We start from the raw sequence: 21,270 nt of genomic DNA, 5'->3' as shown, positions 1-21,270 counted from the left end.
AAGGAGAAAGTCAGGTCTTGGTTTTGTAACTTTAATTCAAATTATATAAGTGAGGGCAATACAATATCCATTGGGACTGATATGCAACCTTTTATTGAGAACACAAGAATAATAGAAATCTATGATTTGGGATGGTCTGCATAGCATTTTCTGAGGGCCAGCTCCTGATTATCAGAATACAATATGGCCTAGATAAATTGACACTTCTTGCTAAATATTTAAAATATAATTAACTTCTGAAATGCCACACACAATTTTTTAGCCTACAATGTGTATTGTGGATCTTATTCTCTTGGCTATCTCAGTGGGAAACCTTTTTATTAAATATATGTGGGAAAAGCTGTCTTACCTTTTTAATGTGATTAGCTACAGATTCTTTTTGGCTCAGGTCATCTGCAGAAAGCTCACTTCCAAATTTATACTCTGGATGGGCTTCCTCTTCTTGATCCCCTATAAAGCAATGCAGTACAAAAGGGAGTAAAGGGTCAGAAAAAGACAAAAAACGCAAGCAGTAAACCGAAGATATCTGTAAAGGCAATAGAAAGGTTTCTTAACTATTTACTAGCTTTCATCCATTAAAGGAGGTCATGTTTCACTTCATGCAAACACAATGACAATTAAAACATGGATTTAACCTTCTGTATTAAAAGCTGGCCCTCAAGTTTCTCCCATAGCTGTTCATGGACTAATCACCCATAATTAGTTCGCTTACTGATAGATAACAGAGAGTAACTCAAAGGAGGGCAGATGATACACTGTTCACCCAGTGCTTGGCAGCTGGATGAATCTCCCAGTGTTGTTTTGTTTTTAGTGCTAAATTCAAGTTGTCCCATTCATACATTTCCCTTAAAGCCAATTCACTGTTTTTCATAAATAGTTTCTCTCCCTTCAGTCTATCCCCTCTCAATCTATATTGTTTGAAAACCTCTATGTTTAGTTGTAATTTACTTATCAAACCTTGGCTATAGCAGAGAAGGGTGTCAAGGACTATATAAAAAGCTTTGGGAAGCTGTGTGTGATGTCTGTGCTACAGATGATGCTCCCTTACTACAGAAAAGACATTTTTTTTTTTAATGAACTGCCTGCACTCCCAGCACATAACCTTAAACTCAGAACCCAAAGATAAAAGTGACTGCTATAAGTAAACAATAAATATAAGCTGTCAAGTCAAAGGTTCATCCTAAGGCAAACTATCCAGTGTGCTATCAGCTGGCACACTGCAATCATCAGCAGGAGGAACTGAAAAATACGACAAGTAAAATAACCACTTTACCACTTTCTATCTCCTCTTCATTATCATCTTCCAAGATGCTGACAGGAGCAGCTGTTTCACCAGCTTCCATCATACTTTTCAAAGTTTCAAGCTGTTCTATTTAAGAGAGAGTACATATCCATACAAAAAGCAAACAAGTTTTTATAATCCAATTATGGAAAATCACTCAGGTAAGTCTTAATTCTGAAGGACTGCATAGGAGTTGGATTCTGATCTATTCTTCAACAGGTTCAATATTTCTCATTACTGGCATTGGAATAATACTGTGCATTATTGTTCAAAATTACTGCCACATGACTAATCACAAAAAATGTACATATTCAAGAACATATGGATGCGGGTGGCGATGTGATCACTTCCTACCCTGGTTACAAGGTGCTGTAACATGTAATTATATTATCTGTGTGGTATTTCTCCCTTGATATCATTGCACAGACACAGCAGTTCCCTAATGGCAGAAACAGGACATAAGTACTCATGGGTTAAAATGACATCTACCACTAAAGTAGGACCAGCCTAGGAATCAAAGTGCATGAGGAGTATTAAAAATATTGGCTGGTTTTAATTAACATTATATTTAATGTGGCCAACTCATAGGTAAGTCTGTGCAGGACTGCAGCCATTCTACAAAAAATAATCAATCAGTCCCACCAATGTGGCTGAGGGCCAGCATGGTGTCATGGTTAAGGTGCTGGACTAGAAGCAGAAAGAATTAGGTTCTAGTCCTCTCTCAGGCATGAGATCCAGCTGTGTGACCTTGGGCCAGTCACTTCCTCTCAGTCCAAACCTGCATTAGGCTCTGTTACAGCTGGCTGAAAAGCAAAACCTTTTGTTGCATCATGTGTTGATAAGCTTCAGTGTAAGAACTATGCAAGCGCAGTGTAAAACAAGTGGACCCTGTAACTAAGTGGACCCTGTAACTAATTGGAACAAATACTAAGAACAGCAACAACGATGATGCAGCCAGTTGTTTTACAGCAGGAATATCTGGGATCTCTTTTACTTATTTAAAAAGTTGAAGATGAGTTATCTGGATGGCCAGTTCTCTAAGAGTATTACAAGGTCAGTGTCATCTTGCTGGACCTAGGAGACATGCTTTCTTTGTGATGGCACCTGCCCTATGGAACAGCCTCCCCCCAAAATCCAGAGGGTCTTTTGGCCCCAACGAAGACATGGCTTTTCCCCAGGGGTTGGGCCAGGAGGCTGGATGAGTTCAACATAGGTGTGGTTTGTGCTTTGAGTCTGTTATATGGTATCTCAGTTAACGTGTTACAATTACTTTAGTTGTGTTTTTTGCTTTGTTTATGGAGGTTTTAATTGAGTGTTCTATTGTAAATTGGTTTTTAACCAACCAGAGTTATGTACGTAAGATGAGCAGCCCTATACATTTTATAAATACGTACATACATAACATACTAGAGCAGCTTTCTTCCATTTCAGATCCTCCAGATGTACTGGGATTCTTAACTTCCAACATTCCCAGTAAGCATAAGTGGCCATATCTGCTGCAAATTGAAATCTCAATACAGCTAGCAAAAACCTTTGACCCTCAAATGTAGGATTCTCTAAAAGATGTCTTTTCAAGACTTCACAAATAGCTAACAATGCAGCCAAGTGGAGCCCTACTGTTATTAGGAAACAAGGGAGGTTACCCACAAACAATTTAAGCAATACAGTAGTGTTTTTCCATTTAGATGCTAGGTGTTTTGAATGCACTTTACTTACTTTTTTCCACCTCTGGTTTCAGCCTTTTGTTTTTAATAAGAATCTTTCTTTTCAGATCATTTGGGGAGGGCAAGGGCCTTCCTGGTTCAAGCTGCAAACAAAGAAAGAGGCATAATCAGGAAATACACCCACTGCTGGCTTTTGTTCCTGCTTTCCTCGCAATTATTATGGCAATTACATGCACACGCGTGCACCTAAACGAAGAACAGTCATTTGTGACTTGCAGAAGCCCGTTAGAAATACATTCCTCCTTTTAAAATTGAATATTGTAAGATACCTAGCGAATTATCTTCTCGCACTGGCCAACTTAGGTTATTATACTTCAGACCTCAAGTACTCCATAGCACTTTTTTTCAAATGTCAAACTAAAATAAAACTGCTTTGAATTAAAAATGTCTCTAGGAAGCAGTGAGTATAAGCAGGTTTAGTCCCTAGTATACTTTGACGGTGCAGATCCAACAACAAAATGTTGCAGTATAGAGTTCAGGACTTCTTCAGGTTAGGTAGTCATCCCCTCATAATAGGCTGACCATATTTCCTTGAGACAAAAACGGGACATTGGGATGGCAAAATGGGGCAGGGCTGGATCAGCAGGCAGGAACTTCTCTGGTTTTCTTGGGCTGGGAATCTTTGGATTCCTTCGTTCGCAAGAGGCAAGGCTGGGCTGGAGAGTCTAGTGAACGGTTGTCCCCGACAAGCCGTTCCTCCTCTGGCTGTGCTTTTATGTTCTTTTCTTCCCACCATTTCAAGGCAGGAGCCAATCGGCTCGCCCTTTGATCACTGCCTATCAGCTGATCCTGTTTTTTTCTTTTTAGGTTTCCCGCCGGGTTGAGCTCTGCGGCTTTTTCCCCGCCATTTCTGCTGAGCAACCCCTCCTTCCACTCAAGGTCAGACTGCATTCTGACAGGTTCGCGGGAACTTTCAAATTTTTAAGTAAGGTTTTTAAGAAAACGGGACAAAATGGACATTTATATTAAAACGACGAGACTGTCTGGAAATGTTAAAAAAACGGGACTGTCCCGTTCAAAATGGGACATATGGTCAGCATATCTCATAAGCTCTCTGCAATCTATTTCCTCTCCTTCCAGTTCTTCATTTTTCCCTGTCTGAACACCTATTCACCATTTCAGGGCCACTAGGTTCCCATTGGGCTTCTCCGCCAGTTGCTCCCTCTCCTGAATTTTTTTATACCAAGTTTTCTTGCACTTCTGCAAAGTTTGCGACTCTTCCAGTCGGGTGATAGCTTTTTCCTCATTCTAGCTCAGTGCTTCTCGACCTTGGCAACTTTAAGATGAGTGGACTTCAACTTCCAGAATTCCCCAGCCAGCATGTCCACACATGAAGTCCACCATCTTGAAGTTGCCAAGGTTGAGAAACACTGTTCTAGCTTATGTGTCAACAGCAAATGTAGAGAATGTAAATATAGAATGCAACTATACCCTACTAAGATCACATCTCAATAAAGGAGGAGTATCCCAGGACATCTAGTTTATACAGAAGACTCTGGGAACTTTTTGGATCAGGCTGCATCCAGTCTTGGCTAAGTGCCAGAGATTTTAGTATTTAAGTGTCATGTGGATCAGTCACATGGAACAATCTGTTTGGAAGGACAGAGGCCAATAGGTGTCTGGGGGCATAGTAAAGACAGAGGTGAGGGGATATATTTTTTTGCTGTTTATTTTAGCTGATGGTATAATAACTGAATGTCATAGAAAAATGTGTGTTTATATGTGTAACATATTAGGCAAATGGATGAACAAAACTGTATATATTAGGCAAAATCTGCAAAAATGTATATTTTAAATGAAATTTGCATGCAAATTCACTAGGCTAGAAACCAGGAGACTGTGAGTTCTAGTCCTGCCTTAGGCATGAAAACTGGCTGGGTGACCTTGGGCCAGTCACTCTCCCTCAGCCCAATAGCCAATCAGGCATGATATGAGAGTTCTAGTCCCGCCTTAGGCATGAAAGCCAGCTGGGTGACCTTGGGCCAGTCTCTCTCGCTCAGCCCAACTCACCACACAGGGTTGTTGTTGTGGGGAAAGGAGGAGGAGGAAGGAGTATTAGGTATGTTCACTGCCTTGAGTTATTTATAAAAATAATAAAGGTGTGATAGAAATTAAATTAAATTAAATTAAATTAAATTAAAAAATTGCAAAGCATTGCAAAAGAAGAACAGAATACTTTTAAGATGGGAAAAGTAAGAAACTAAGTCAAATCAAACTACAAAGCTTTACCGAGGCCTATGTGAAAGGATAAACTTAAAATAGCTTTCATTGAAAATATACATACAGAGAACATGCTTGCAGTCCCCCAATCAAAACCATCAAACTACACAGGAAGAGCAGTCTGCTTTAAAATACCACCATTAATTGGAAAAGACATGTAAAAATAGATACTCCTTGAAGCACTTCTTTATAAGGCAGGAGGGTGATGGCTTCCAAAAATATCTAGGAATGATGAGTTCCAAATATAAGGTGCTGACAAAGCAAAGGAGTTTGGGTTATGAAACAGCAGATGTAATCTGAAATCTGATTAAAATAATGGTAGTCAAGAAACTGGGCTCTAGAAAAATATGTGGAGACACTGAAGACAAAAAGTACTCAGCAGGGTCTCTCTCATGCCAAATGGCACATCACCTAGCCTGTCTGTATGCGTGACTCTTGCCTTCAAATTTCCAAACCCTTTTACAAGAATGCTTAAACATAACAGTTGGAAGATCCTTACTGGATATGTTTCTAGTGGCTGCTTTAAGAGAAGATCTCCAAAAATATCTTCGCAGTACTTTGACATTTTGTATTGTTGGTATTTGCTGGAAAAGAAGCATTATAATTAACCAACCAAAAGTACAAACCTGAACAGAAATTAGAATATGTAATGCCTTTCAAGTGCATTAGAGGTTATTACATCACAGTTTAAAACCCAATATTGTAAAACAAGTTACATATAACGTTTGTAACGACAGAAAATTCTTAAGCATGAGTTCAAATTTATCAATGACTAGAATTACCTCATTAGGAATTGTGTCCCAACTTTGAATTTTACCATAATTTCCCTTTTGCTTCACCAATGAAATACAGTATAAAAGAAGTTTAGCACTTCATAACATACCTGCAGTGATTTTCAAAGGACAGGATGACAGGATAGTCAGATGTTACAAAGGCTGTTTCCTTAATGGCTTGAATCACATCCTTTAAAAATACAGCAAAGTGTTTTTGTGTACATGTGAAAATAAATATAGGTGTAATCTGTGTGTCTATCCATTCAGTCATCTCTGACTCTTGGTCACTTTGTGGATCAACGCTCTCCATGCCTTTCTATCTCTTACAGCTTCCTTTAGTTCCATCAAAGTCATTCCAGTGTCCCTTCTGATGATGTCAAGCCAGTGAGTCCTAGGCTTGACACCATCAGAAGGGACACTGGAATGCTATCTAGAGCATAGTAAACAATAGGAGAGGTGCCTCATTCAACATGAACATGCACATACACAAGTTCACAGAGAAAATAAGAGTCTCAGATTAAGCTTTTCAGTGGTGCTCTGCATCATAAAACCAGATAGTGTGTTTCACAACATTCTCTCTGTTTCTGAAAGTGATTGAGTGTTGTGTTCAGGCCAGTCCTACCATTAGACCAGGTGAAGCAGCCATCTCAGATAACCGATGCCAGAAGGCAATGGTGGACCTCCTAGATGCTTTAACCTTACTGAGCTTTCACACAAGTAATGGCAAAGCATGCTCACAGCTGGCCTTGATGCCTGTCTTCTACTCCACAAGCAACTGTTGCTCTCAAATACAGTAGGGAAGTGTCCCATCACCAATGCTGAAACAAGTGTCAAGAGCCAAGATGATTGGCTTCTGAACATTCAGTATGGAATGTGGGGAGGTCTGGTGATGGCATGTCACTAACACTCTGACCATACTGGCCTATCTATGCCAAATATTACTTATTCATAGGAGGTGTTTTCACTGTCCTTTTCCATCAACAAGCAAGAATAATCTCAAATCAACAGAACCAGAATGCATTCTATTCTGCAGAGCAAAGAACATTTCAAACATGACCAATGGTATCATGGGGGGGAGAGAGAAAATTCTTTAGTTGCTTGGACAGAAGAACAAAATTACTGAAGAGGATGTTTGTAGCTGAGTCTGTGGCAAATCTAGAAGAAAAGAAAAATCATATAGGAAGTGATTACCTTGAACAGAATGTCTGTACACATGGCCTTTCCATGTGTTATTATTGGTTCCTGATCTTCACCTTTTCCATCCCAGCAGTCAAGTTCGACACACCTAGAGGCCAAAGGGAAAGAAAGATGGAATATTGTAGTCACAGCAGTAAAGATATAAAAAACAATATAATTCCATTCAAATTATGGGTAAAAATAATATAGTTTTAAATGCTGTATTTTTGCACAAGCCATCTGAGAGAAAGGGATTAAGAAATATGCATTTATTTTCTTAGTTGGATTTGCAGTTTCATCAGACTTACTTTTGCAGGTAATTAAAAATAGCTTGTATGTACGCAAGTGAAATGCACGTGACTCCAGTATAATTTATTGTTCATTTGCTGGTAATCCATAATCAGAGAGATTAGCATTCAGATGGTTAAAAAAAATCCTTATTGTGCTTTGTTTGTCCTATAACTTCTTTCAAGATATTGAGATATATTTTTAGAAATCCTATTCATAAGTTTTCAATATTGAATACTGGATTTGTTAAATATGTCATATGCTTGTAGGTATATACATACACATATACACATGCAAATCCCCCACCATCAAATCTGATGGTGAACTAGATTTATTGAATTAGCTTCAGAGTTTTAGCTTTCGCCTCCCTTGAAAACATTCACTTAAGCCACCATCAAGCACATCTCACCTGCATCCAGCCAAAAGGACTTGTCTGTACATCTCCACAGATGACTTTCCACCAAACTGTCTTCCTGTGAGATATGTGTTGTGGGAAGAGCTAATAAAATAGTGAGCCAGAGGATGTTCCATTTCTTGATATAGTTCTAAACGGTCTAGGAAGACAGGGGCATTCTCATCTGACATCAAGTACCGGCAAAACCCATCACTTGACATGACACCTGAGAAGAATGATACGTAGTGTTAGAATGCAGACTTTACAATTACTCTAAAATTGGGCTCCTGTGTCATTATTCATTCTTTTAATCTGAGATGGCAATTTGGTGAGGAAGACAAGTGGAGGGTTTCTTGATTCCTGATTGTTTCTTGGTTGTGTTATAAAGGCCATCAAGCCTTTTAATTCCCCAGGGCAATTTCCCTGAAAGAGAGCCAGTTTCAAAAAGAGACAGCAGTTCCAGAGAGTAAGGCATTTTTTCCCATCTAAAGAGGCAAGATACTTATAGGATGTCCCAGAACTATGGGATCTATCTCCATTTGCCTCTATTTCTAAGGAAAGGCCCCTAGCCAAGAAATGTTGGTTGCCTAAATCACCGAATCATAGAGATGGAAGACAGTTTGGAAATCAAATCAATTAATCTATCCCCCTGCTTAGAGTATTATTTGCAATACAAGATGAAAATACTGGTTAGGATTCACAAGCCATTTAGGACTTTAAAGATTAGAGCCACCCAGCACTTTGAATTGAGAATGGAAGTGTACTGCAGTCAGCGCAAGCAGCAAAACACTGGCCTAGTAGAATTCTCTCTCTCTGTCTCTCTCTCCCTCTCTCTCTCATGTTATCTACAATGAGACAAAAGTTAAGATAGCCTATGTACTGAGTAGCTGACCACAAGAAAGCTGAACCTTTTAACAGAAACGATTGACATCCACCACTTCTTTTTACCTTTGTTTTTCAAATCTTCATCTGGCTCATATGTTTCAATTATCTGCATTGCTCTTTTAGGATCAAAGAATGGAAATAAAATTTCATTCAGCCGAGGGTCTCGTTGATGCTAAGGTAAGAAAAGACAAGACTGATGAAAATGACTACATGCTGCTCTGCTTCTACAAATCTTTCATCAATGCCAGTAATATTCAGGAGGGGCTTGCTTTTAAAGTCATTTAGACTTCTACTATTTTTCTTGATCTTTTTTAAGATCCACACTTTTACAGGTAAATTAATTTTATTTCATGTTCAGTATAGTTCTGTGCTCTAATGGTATGTTAGTACAAATGACTATAATGAGTACAAATGTTCACAAAAAAACAAATTCATGCAATGAGAATACTGTCCCATATCTTAATTCATTAATAAAATATTCCCTACCCCAGTCTCGAGCTAAAACGCTTTTGAAGTTCCCATAGATGGGGGAATTATGGCCCAGGTCAAAAATATCACTATTCATATATGAAGAGGAAATGTATAGAGAAAGGAATGTGAAACTGTACAGCACAGGTGGCGTTGAATGTTCAAAGAATTCTTGGCATTCAATAAATAACTTCAGTTACTCTACTTCTGAGTTAACAAGAGCAAACATTTTTAGTGGGATCTGATGACAAGTACTAGGGTAGGAGTTGATAGGTATGTCTGAAAACCAGTGCAGTATAATGGTTAAGGTGTTGGACTAGGACTAGGGAAAGTCAGATTCAAGACCACCCTCAGTCATGGAGGTTCACTGAATGACCAGCCACCCTCTCTCAGGTGAACCTACCTCACAGGGTTGTTATTGTGAGGGGAAAATAGGTCTAGTTCTGTATTCTAGTGAAGAGATAAAATAAATTTGGCATATTGAAATGAAACTACTTTACATGTGCTCAAGAGCTTTCAAAGACTGAGATTCTTTCTTTGAATAACAGACCTATTTGTCATATTCAAATTGCTTTTAATAGTCAAATTTGTGGGTGCCCTGATTTATGACAGGGAGAGCAGAAGGTGCTGTGAAAGAGAGGGACAAAGCATGTTGAAATGTTTCATTTTCAAATTATAGCTATAAGGGCAGAATTAACCCAATGACAGCTGAAGGCTGGCAGAGTTTAGTCAAAAATTCAACTGTAATGGACAGGAAAAGCTACTGTGCTCAAAGGGAAAGAAGTGTCACAATCAGAACAAATGTGTTGCCAAATTTGTTTCTTTAAGGCTGGGTTCAGACATAATATAAAACCAAGGCTTGTGTTTACTGATAGATAAAGCAGATAAGGAAATAAGATTGTTTGGGTTTCCAAATCAAAATAGATAAATAATGGTTGGGGCTAGGTTACCTGAGGGACCGCCTCTTCCCCATTACATCAGCCCGTCCCACCCAATTGAGCAGAGAGGGCATGCTGTGGACCCCGCCTCTAAGACAACTTCATTTGGTGGGGTCCAGGAAGCGGGCCTTCTCTGCAGTAGCTCCCGCCACGGGGAGCTACTCCCTTCTCTGCCCCAAGCAAGATGGCAGAGCCAAGTCTTCAGGTTCCTCTGGAAGGCCAGGAGCGATGGGGTTAACCTCAACTCCGGGGGCAGCGTGTTCCACAGGGCAGGAGATACTGCAGAGAAGGCCCACTTCCTGGACCCCACCAAACGGAATTCTCTTGTAGATGGGGTCTGCAACATGCCCTCTCTGCAAGAACGAGTGGGATGGGTTGATGCAATGGGGACGAGGTGGTCCCTCAGGTAACCTGGCCCCATGCCATGTAGGGCTTTAAAGGTGATAACCAACACCTTGAATTGGACCCGGAAGCAGACTGGTATCCAGTGCAGCTCATGCAGTAGAGGTGTTATGTGTGCCAATCTAGGGGCACCAAAAATAGTCCGCGTGGCTGTGTTCTGGACCAGCTGTAGATTCCAGGTACTCTTCAAGAGTAGCCCCATGTAGAGCACATTGCAATAGTCTATGTGGGAGATAACAAGGGCATGAGTGACTGTTGGAAGGGCTTCCCGATCCAGGAAAGGGCGTAACTGGTGCACAACATGACATACACAACATGTATCACTCATGTCTGAATAAAAAATAGTAAGTGTCCTACATAACAGCAAATACATTCTTCTGTTAAAGATTATAGTATTGTTTGAAACACCTGAGTCAAAATCAATTTCCATATTGCTTACAGTAATTGTCAGATAATGGTTCTATGACCTGTTTGGAATTAGTGCAATATTAAGTGTTACCAACCAAATTCTTGATTTTTTTGTTTTTGGTGATTAGAAAAGTCTAATAAGTCCTTGCTATATGCAGAATACTTAAATAAGAGTAAAATATATCATGCAACATTCATTGGAATAAATGAAATGCCTTCCATCCAATAAATATTTTATTATCTCCATTTTACTAAATTCTAGATCATTCATCATTTATCATTTAGTTTATCGGAATTTAGTTACTTTCCTTTTGTTCAAAGAGTATCTAAAGAGATCCAAATGGCCATGACCCTATCAGCATTTCCTAGGGCTTTAGATCTGGCTGTTCTCCCAGGCATTTGGGCCATTCAACTGAGTAATGCTGCAGGTTGATTGGCTTTTATAATTATTTTCTGTGATTGGAATGACTTCCGTGACCCTGGATATTTGTTATTTGGATTTTTTTTCTTATTGGTTTTAATCCTTGTACACCCACCCAGAGTAATTGCCATGAGATGGGCAGCTACACCAATTGGATGAAGGAATGAATGAATGATGATAATCTACCAGAACTTCAGATTGGAGCATCTTCCTGAGTAGTGAAATATGATCAGACTCAAAAATGTCCTTACCCACCTAGGCTTGCCTTACGGAATTTCTAGACAGGATGAGAATTTCTTTCCTGGTTTAGAAGCAACTGTAGCTTTCTATGCCTTTCTATAATTGCTTTCTTGAGCAACTGTAGCTTTCTTAAATCTGGTGTGTTTTCCTGGACACTTTTACTCCCTACTATAATTTCTGATTTCTAGATGTGTCTTCCCTCTGACAACTGCTGACACAGATTAACTATTTTATGGGAATTATATTAAATAAATAGGTCATGCTCATTAGCTTGAAGGCGAAATGCAGTTCTGCCAATGGTATTACAAATTGTATGAGGAGAAATAAAAGCTTGATTAATAAATGAGCCACAGAAAATATTTTCCTATTAAGAAAATGGGACTATAGAAGGAAGGGTTTGAAAGTCTAGCACTTCAGATATATTACTGTTAGAAGTGGAATACCTTATATAGAATTGCTAGTTTTCCGAACAGTTGAGTAACTGGATGTCTATTGGGTTAGGTAATGTATGTCTGATGGAATCTGTGCTCATTCCAGCAATCAAACTACATTAGAAACTTTTTGGATTAATCTATGATTATCAGAATTGTTATATGATATGAAGAAATACATATTTGTGTTAAGTTTTGTTTATACTGTATGTTTTTAGAAATAGGAAATTTTAACAGTGTGTGGGAATGACCTTGGGAGATAGGAAGAAAAGCTGCAGCCTAGACAACGGTCTGATAAACAAAATTTTAGTCGGAAGGAAGGGTGGCAAAAGTGTCTCAGAAAGGACCCTCTTTGGTTTGGGGAGAGTAAAGGTGAAGGAAGGGAGGGGTATTTTCAGACTTGCAAGATTCTTTTAATCTTGCAAGTCTATTCTGTAACCTTACAATAAAGATTGAGCTCGTACTCCTGGTTTGTGCTGCTTGTCCAGACTACCTCACAAGGCTAACAGAAACTACATTCTGTTATCTTCTGCTCAGCCCAATGATAACCAAATTTACTCCCAAACAAGTCCTATTCAGTCCTTTCCTAAAATACTAGCCTGGCTTCAGATTAAATGCTAACAAGAATCTGTATAGCATAAAGACTTTCCTTTAATATAGTGGACTACAGTTCCTGCTTGATCTTCCATTAAAAATGACATATATGCAAATGCAAGCAAAATAAATCCTTCTGCCTAGATAAGCCTTTAGTTGGGGACTTAAAAGTAAAGAGGTTTAAAGATGGAATGCAGAGCACCCTGTGTTGCTGGTCAAAAATTTGCCAATATGCTCTAAGGAACATCTGTAGCAATTTCTTAAATATTCTAGGCATTCTCTGTAATATTTAGCAATAGCCAATGTAAGGCAAATAAATTACTTTTCTTTCTAGCGAAAACATTCTTTGTCTGCTGCACAACTATTAAAAATGCAGTCACATACCAAATCATAATCTCTTAATCTATGCTCTAAAAAAGTAGATACCAGATGTACTGTTTTAATTTAGTTCACTGTGCTAGAAATTATGCTAAAACTAATGAAACATTTATTTAATAGACAGTTAAGCTAAAACTAGTGAAATAGGAAGGCTGTTAGATGCAAACTGTCCTTTGCTAAGCAAGCATTATTTAAAAAGAGGATGCAACAGTCCATCCACAAAATCAGATTCTTCAACATGTTCAGTGAATAGCTTTGCAACATGTGTTTCAATACAATATCCAAAATCAACTGCAAAACAAAGAGGGTCGTTTCAGTACATGTTAACAATCTACCCGCCCTTTACATTACACGTGAAGTACTCATATACTACTACTACAAATTACCAATGCAGAATGCTAGGGAGAAGATAGATAGAATCTGAATACTTGGAAATAATTTCCCCAAATTTCTCTTTCTCTTGGATTCTAATGATGTCACACTTGAACAATTTTTCCACTCCCCAAATTTAAATTGCACCAGTCCTGATGGAACAAATGAAAGGTCCATGTAATTCGGCATGTTTTTCCCAGCTATGGTCAGAAGACTGTTTTTCAGAAGTCTGCAAGTTTTAGGATTCATCTCGAACAACTGAGATATCAGAGGCTGACTTCAGCCATCATGCTAAGGCATAATGTGCTTAGCTTATTCCTGGCATAGCATGATATACTGTATAAAACAATTCATTTTATTTAGTATTATGTGTGCCCTTATAAATTGGCAAATAAATAAATAACCCACTATGACTTGTTTGACAAACCATAATTAAAAATCATGGCTGCATATAATGTGTGAACTGAGAGTTGTAGTCACATCTCATTGTAATAGAAGATTGACCTGGCCTAGCCTTCATGCATTTTGGTAATCCACTCTGAAAGACAGTGATCATCACTACATCTATGCCAGTGAATTTCATAAGCCAATACATTATGTTTTTTCCTTTTGTCAGTGCTAATGACCAGTCTATTTAAACTAGTTATGAATTCCACTTCCTGATGATTCATTCCTAGAGTAGCTAGTAAGATACTAGTACAAACAAACATAGACATTAGATCATTCCCTAATGAAAATTGTGTGACTGGGACAAAGAAGTGCAGCTAAAATCGGGGAAGCAGAAGTTTTACCTTCCATCTTCCAGCTCTATTATGAGCTCTTGCCTTCTGATAATAAGATAGCAAAGAAATTCCCCAGTTCCCCTTTAACAAAAGCAACCAATTTTACTGACATACAGGTAGTCCTCGTTTAGTGATCACAATGGGGACCAGCAACTCGGTTGTTAAGCGAAGAGGTTGCTAAATGAAACTGTGACTGTGCTTATGACCTTATTTCAGCTTTCCTTTGCTTTACAGACCTGCAAAGGTCATAAATGAGAGGACTGGTCATTTTGTCATCACCATTGTAACTGCAAATGGTCACTGTGCAAGGCAGTCGCTAAACAAGGACTACCTGTAATGTACAACAACAGGAAAATTTAACCAATTACTACTGAGGGCAAAATACAAAAATACAAACATCAAAGTGAGTATTTTGAAAAAATTAATAGAAATCTGCTGCTGAAGATTTTCCATATTTCAATGTGGGAAAGACTTCTAAGCTTCAAGCAACAGTGGGTGGACCCTACAGAGTAACTCCATGATAGAGAAAAATAAGATCAGCTACATCAGAATTGCACTATAAACTGGCTATTGTGAAATAATTCTCTTCTCTCACCAGATGAAAAAGACTTGGAAAGGAAGACAGCTGGCAAGCATTTGTCAGTGGTGTCATCAATCCTGACTGGCCGCTACTGATTTCTTAAAATTCTCCTCCCCCACAAAAGGGGAACAAATCTTAAGGAGGTAGGTAGAAAGTGACAGCCTCCTGGCCTACTTTGCATTGCCAAGGAGCACTGCAGAAATGTTTAATCAAGCCATCTGAGACAGCTGGGTCAACCACAATATTCAAAATATAGAACAATATTGTTTGTACATTCTATGTCACTACACAATGAAATACCCAATGACAACTTTTTAATAAAAAGAATTTAAAAATCTTATCATGAAGAATTCTCCATTCAGGATGTAATTTAAAAAAAATACTGTGTGTTTTGGTAACATCTAAGAAACATGATACCACTGAGATACTACCTATAATTGAAATGCAAGCTTTCTAAATGTAAACCTTAGAAAATATCAGTTGAAACAAAATGTTTCAGTAACTGCACAGAGAAGCCCAATTTCCCTGCCACCACCTCCTCAATATTTAGAAGGGCTGCAATGTTTGATTCCTAAACATAAAAGGATTTCAAATTGTTTGGTTAGAACAACACGTAAAATAGAAACAAAACAACCGTGCACACAGCATCTACACAACATAGCAAATAATCAACGCAAGCAGGTTGCAAAGCCAACAAGAAGAGGATGGGAGAATGCATCAAGTGGGAGCTGATTTTTGCACCTGGAGTCTTGCCCAAATGGAAAGACCAGCAGATCAGAATCACAGCAAATGGTAGCAAATGGATCATGCGATGATAAGACTGGGGGAAGCAAGCCACTGCAGACAGACTTGTAAGGAAGTTAATGTATGAAAAAGCTTACTTCATTTAGAAAGCTCACTAATTGGTCTACCGTTAAATAATCTGTTTTGTCTCCATTGCTGAAAAGAAATTTATTAGAAAAATGTAAGTTTTCATGTAAGGTCCTACAGCAGGTATGATTTACATGTTGACTTTTTTATATTCTCAGCATTGGTCTAATATTCTTTAACAGACCTAAACTGCATTTTCAAAATGAGCACTAATATAATAAGTGATATTGACTATGCTTGCTATGAAACAGCACCTTCTCTCCATCGCCTGATTTAGCAGATTAAAGTTAAGCAATCCAACATGTAAGTCTTCCACATTAAAATCTTAGTGCATGAAACCTCAGATGTTATGACTTTCTTAACTTCATTAGTTCATATGTTGTATTAATAACCCTTAATAGCAGGTTAATATTATAGGTTAGTAAAGCCAATTTAAAAACAGGGGGGGTTTCTTTAAATCAGAAGATCCTGAAAACCTATATCTGAACATTCAACTAAATTAAACCTCTGGAGAAGAAAAGAAATTTGACTTCTAATAGGAACATTACATGACATAGTATTATCTTCAGATCAAGTAACATTAAAATTAACTTCATTACATAAATGGTCAACTCACATTTTTCTAAAAAGCTCCTCTATATCAGTACGAGGACATATCTTCTGGGTCAGTTCATAAAACTTCTCATAAGTAAACGCTGAAGGCTCTATTTCATCATTCTGAAAGTAAAATAAAGCTTAATGTTTTTAACACTTTCATAATACTTATACAGGTTCAGTATTAATACAGTGCCCAAACAGTGCCTCATTTAATCCAACATATTGTTTCAGACAAAACTTAGATTAGGCCTTAAATTCAGGATCCAACAGAACACCAGCCTATTGAGACATTAGAGCACCTCTCTCCAAAATACTGTCTTCAACACATGTTGAATTATAATTACTTAAATTCTGAACTATTTGTTACACTAGCTAGAAATTCTGAAAGGAGTGGTTTCAATGCCTCTAGAGAGCACCATGTTGGATAAGCACTGACTTAGTAATGGAAAAATTTACAGTATGTTCATTATGGATGTAAGCATATAATTTAATGTTGTTTGACTGAAAAAGTACCTGGAAAATGGTTCTCTACAATCACAACAATGTACAATAATTAATGTGTATATTATACAGCCTATTATATTAAAAATAGGCTGTATAATATAAATTATATAAATAGATTATAATTATAAAAATATAATTATCTAATTATAAACAGCATTTAAGCTAACATTTGTAAAACTGCTAATGAATTATGTTTGGAGTGATACTGAATAATCTACTACAACTATTCAGTGTTTTAGGCTCATAACACCCATCTTGAAATCCATCATTCTTGAAAATTAAATTTAAATACCTTTCCGCTGGGAAGACCCAATTCCTTAAGTGCCTGAAAGATCACCTTTTCAGTTTTACCTGATGCAAAAGTTCTAGTAATGCTAGAGAAAAGAGTGAATTAAATTATTGCAAAGCTTTGGCTATCTCATAATCAGAGCTATACCACATGTCCTCTACTGAGGTGACAATACAGGTAGTCCTTGCTTAACAACCACAATTGGGACTGGAATTTAGGTCACTAAGCAATGTGATCGTTAAGCAAATCATTTTTGTGGTGGCCATTAAGCGAATCACTGGTTGTTAAGCAAACCACATGGTCATTAAATGAATCACAGGTGTTCCCTATTGATTTTGTTTATGGGAAGTCAGCTGGGAAGGTCAAAAATGGCAATCACATGACTAGGGGATACTGCAACCACCATAAATGTGCGACGGTTGCCAAGCGCCCAAATTGTGATCACAAGACCGTGAGGACACTGTGATGGTGCGAGGAGTAATTTGTTTTTTTCAGTGCTGACATAACTCCGGTCACTAAGCAAATAGTTGTTAAGTGACGACTACCTGTAGTTCATTAATGGTTTCCTCTATGATAGAGTACAGTATTACTTCAAGAATATTAAACTTTTGTTTGTTGCATAGATAAACAAGTCGGGCCCCATAATTCTTAATTTTCACATCCATTATCATATATATAATGTGGTTTTGAGTAAGTGTGAACATTCATAAACCAAGGCTAGTGAGGGCAGAAATTAATATAGAAAGCTATACTTACCTAGCTTAGATTCCATAAGGGATTAAATCCAAAGATGTTATGAGAAAACAAGTTTGAGGAAAGATCGTCATTTGAATAGTGTGGCCTCACATGGAGGTTCGTAGTGGGAGTTCCTGTTTTAGCAGCTGAGGTCTGGCAGACTGAATATTGCCACTTAGCCTTCTGGAAGAAGGCTGGAAAACAAAGCTAGGTGGGCTTCCTTTCAAACATCTTTAATTATTTTTGTTAAGTATTCCCACATTTTGGGTTTAGTGTATATGAAATATTTCCTTTTGTTTTTTTTCCTTAAACATTGTTGACATCTGCTGCCATAGCATGCTGTCTCTCTCTCTTTCGCTCCCTCTCTTTAATGTCTTCATACATTTTTCTCCTCCCTAAATTGATCTCAGCTGATCAAGAATTATATAGTGAACACATTGGCATCATATGTAGCATTATTACTCAACCACTGCAAAAATGGGTAAGAAACCTTCTCATCTCATGTTCTAAAAATAATCCTTGGCCAATCTCATTCTAAATTTCCTTCACCATGGAGGAACACTTTCTCAACAATTTTTTGAAGCAATCCCTGAAAAACTACTGAAGAGATTTTTACAGTGATGCCTAGCTTCCATACAGTTCAAAAACTTGTTCTCCATTTTACACACACTAGAATAAGGAGATATTGTCTAGTCCACTGATGCTGAATATGTGGTCTGATGATTACTAGTTGTTTGCTTCAGCCTCATTACATTCATGGGCCACAGCCTACTTGCTGCTTCAGCCCCACATCCGTTTAAGCAACACCAGTCTACTTGTTTTGTTATTCCTCTTATACTTTTGCATTAAAGGTAAGTCAGCACCCTTTGGCATGAATAATACCTCAGAAAAATTCTGGGTCAAAAGATCTGTATTTAGTTATAACAACTGGAACCTCAACGGGAGTGCATCACTGGGATAGTGTGTGATTTTTGTCCGGCATTTACAGCAATATGCTACTGTGCTACAGAATAACCTTCCCAGAATAGCCTTGACCCTGCAACTCAACATACCTGGTGGGCTATAAGTTGGGGAAGGCTGAAAAAGATTTATGACCTATTATGTGTAGAATATTTCAGAATGGATTATACTACAAAGCTATGACATCACTGAACTGAATACCAAGCAGCATCAGCACTCTGCATTTATACAATTTATAGCTAAATTGCACTAAGTTTTTGTGTTTTAGATCAGAGATGATCTAAACTGCTGCAACTGCTGAGAGCTGTTTGATTTGGAGAATTACAGGTTCCCACCTAGAGTTACTGTGCTAAGTTCTAGAATTATCAGTAGTAAATTAAAGAATAACCTGAGCAAACACTTCAGTGTTACCTCCTTTGAGCCATAATTTTAGCAATTTGCAGTGCTTAACTCTATAACGGGTAAGCAGCTGGATGCTGTTCAGATGTTATATCTAAGCCAGCATGGAACATAAAAAGGGATGTGAGAGTTGTAGTTCAAAACATTTGGAAGAACCAGGTTGCCTACCTTTCCTCTGAATATACAGGATTGATCACTTCCTAATTCTAGCAAACTGGTTTAGAGGGCTAAATGTTTATGACATTTATATTAAATTTCAACTCTACCTCCAAAATAATGGAGGTTTCTCTACATAGGTTATATCTGCACTGTTTACTTAACAATTTTCTTGAGAGCAATAGCATATCAGGGTAGAAAATCAAAAGCTCCTGACAGTAATGTTGAACCACAGATCCTATGCGTACACCACAGCATCCATTTACCTTATCAACAGACTGCTAAGCTACATAGCTTCTAACAGACTTTCTGACTTGTGATTGTTATTCATTTTAATTTCACTGCCATACAATCGCTGTTTAGCCCCACACTTGAAATTCACACTTACCTTCTAACTGGAATTTTGCCATTAGTATTAGTCAGAAATGCCAATTTCATCCAGCTAGAAGAAAAAAAATAACAATTTGAATATTTTTTTCAAAGAACACAATAAAAGATGAAATGTAGGACAAGAATAAGCCAAAAGGCATCCCTGGCATCTTTATGTGCTTCTATTATAATGTATAAAAGTAGGGTTTTAAAAGTTCACCCAGAATGTTATATGAAGCTATGTAAGAGCTGAGTCAAATGTTCAAATGCTAAGTTTCTTGCATTTCATGAAAGAAATTGTTTACCTCACACCCACAAGACTAACAGCAACTCATTCCTACTATCAGTGTAAAGAAGCCTTCAAGGGGGCTCAGCCTAAACTCAGTTTGGTCACAGAAGATGAGGTGCAGCTTCCTCAAACTTAGGCAGAAAAACTCAGACTAATGAAAGTACCTAAAGTTCAAGTGCTTTTGAAGACTAAAAAGTCACTTGCAGCTCAGCTCTGACCCTATTTTACTTACTACGATGAACCTTGGGCTTTTAAAACAGAGATGAACATTGTTTGAGGGGTCACAGGTCACTCTTAACCTTGGAAGTAACAGGGCCAAAATTTTTTGCCCATCTTTTTTCATACAAACTGCTGCCATTTCCACCCATAACCCTGCCCTTTAAATCCCAAAAAATAGCCTGAAAATCCACAGCTAAATGTTATTGCTAAAATGACAACATTTTGGTAGGGCAATTTCAGGCCATTTTTCAAAGGTTGGGAGGGCAGTTAAAGGTGGGAATGGAAATGGTTTGCTTCATAGAGGCCTCTCATTCTTGTTTCCGCCCTCAATTTTCGGGTGGGTGAATGCAAGAAACTGCTGTTGAAAATTGTGCTTTTTGGCTCTACATATTTGTAATATGACCTTAGGGTATTGGAGGATACAAATTGGTGCTGGAGGACCATATGCAGCCCCAGCCTATAGAATGCCTGCCGTTGTTCTAAAAGTTCTTATTGGCTTAAAACGCTCCAAACTTGGACAATAGGTAAAATCTTAACAGGATACATATATACATACAAGAGAAGTAAGAAGAGGAAAATGATTCTCTCTGACTACTATCATTCTGTTATCACATCTCCCTTTAATGGCTTGCTTTATAGTCATGCTAGAATGAATGCAATTAAATAGACATGGACTATTTAATTCAGCTATAGCAGACGCGAAGCTTCAGTTGCAATGTTTTCAGCATCCAGGAAATAAGGCAAATGCTGAAGCACTTTTAAAAATAGTTGTTTGAGTATCTCTATGCTACATGTTATGAGTGAGAAGAGGCAATGCTATTTATGCTATACATTTTCTTGCTCTCCAGAGGACAAATATGTTAACCTTTCCATGTCCCATAAGCAATCTCAGTAATGGAAAGACGGCATGAGGTACGCTTGAAGTCATTTGAAGAAAGGCAGCAATTTCTGCATTCTGGAGAATTTTGCTGAAAGGGTGCTAAAAGCTACAGGAAGTTAAAGGGTGATGTAAGGGGGGCTGCTACTGTGCTTGTGTATCCAATACTTACTTCAACTTACTTCTACAACCTGTTTTCCATTTAAATTCTACTACAACCTTTGTCATTCACAGCAAGGATGCTCTGTGG

The 21,270-nt window shown here is 38.0% G+C and overlaps 1 protein-coding gene across 2 annotated transcripts in view; it reads right to left on the bottom strand.

Moving 5' to 3' along the window:
* PLCB4 (phospholipase C beta 4) overlaps window positions 1–21,270 on the bottom strand; it is a 188,117-nt gene that overhangs the window by 61,746 nt on the left and 105,101 nt on the right. For both annotated transcript variants that reach the window (XM_063316134.1, XM_063316143.1), the window contains exons 10-21: window positions 19,655–19,708; window positions 17,020–17,101; window positions 16,243–16,343; window positions 15,638–15,695; window positions 8,806–8,914; window positions 7,873–8,083; window positions 7,191–7,284; window positions 6,110–6,189; window positions 5,726–5,810; window positions 2,999–3,089; window positions 1,274–1,369; window positions 350–450 (exon numbers count right to left, since the gene is read on the bottom strand). In XM_063316134.1, the coding sequence (XP_063172204.1) occupies window positions 350–450; window positions 1,274–1,369; window positions 2,999–3,089; window positions 5,726–5,810; window positions 6,110–6,189; window positions 7,191–7,284; window positions 7,873–8,083; window positions 8,806–8,914; window positions 15,638–15,695; window positions 16,243–16,343; window positions 17,020–17,101; window positions 19,655–19,708 (1,162 nt within the window). The remainder of the gene's footprint in view (window positions 1–349; window positions 451–1,273; window positions 1,370–2,998; window positions 3,090–5,725; window positions 5,811–6,109; window positions 6,190–7,190; window positions 7,285–7,872; window positions 8,084–8,805; window positions 8,915–15,637; window positions 15,696–16,242; window positions 16,344–17,019; window positions 17,102–19,654; window positions 19,709–21,270) is intronic.

Source organism: Candoia aspera, chromosome 1 (assembly GCF_035149785.1).
Source record: "Candoia aspera isolate rCanAsp1 chromosome 1, rCanAsp1.hap2, whole genome shotgun sequence".
Classification (NCBI taxonomy): Eukaryota; Metazoa; Chordata; class Lepidosauria; order Squamata; family Boidae; genus Candoia; species Candoia aspera.
Note: the sequence above shows the minus strand (reverse complement) of the source record. Positions and strands in the feature narration are given on the sequence as shown.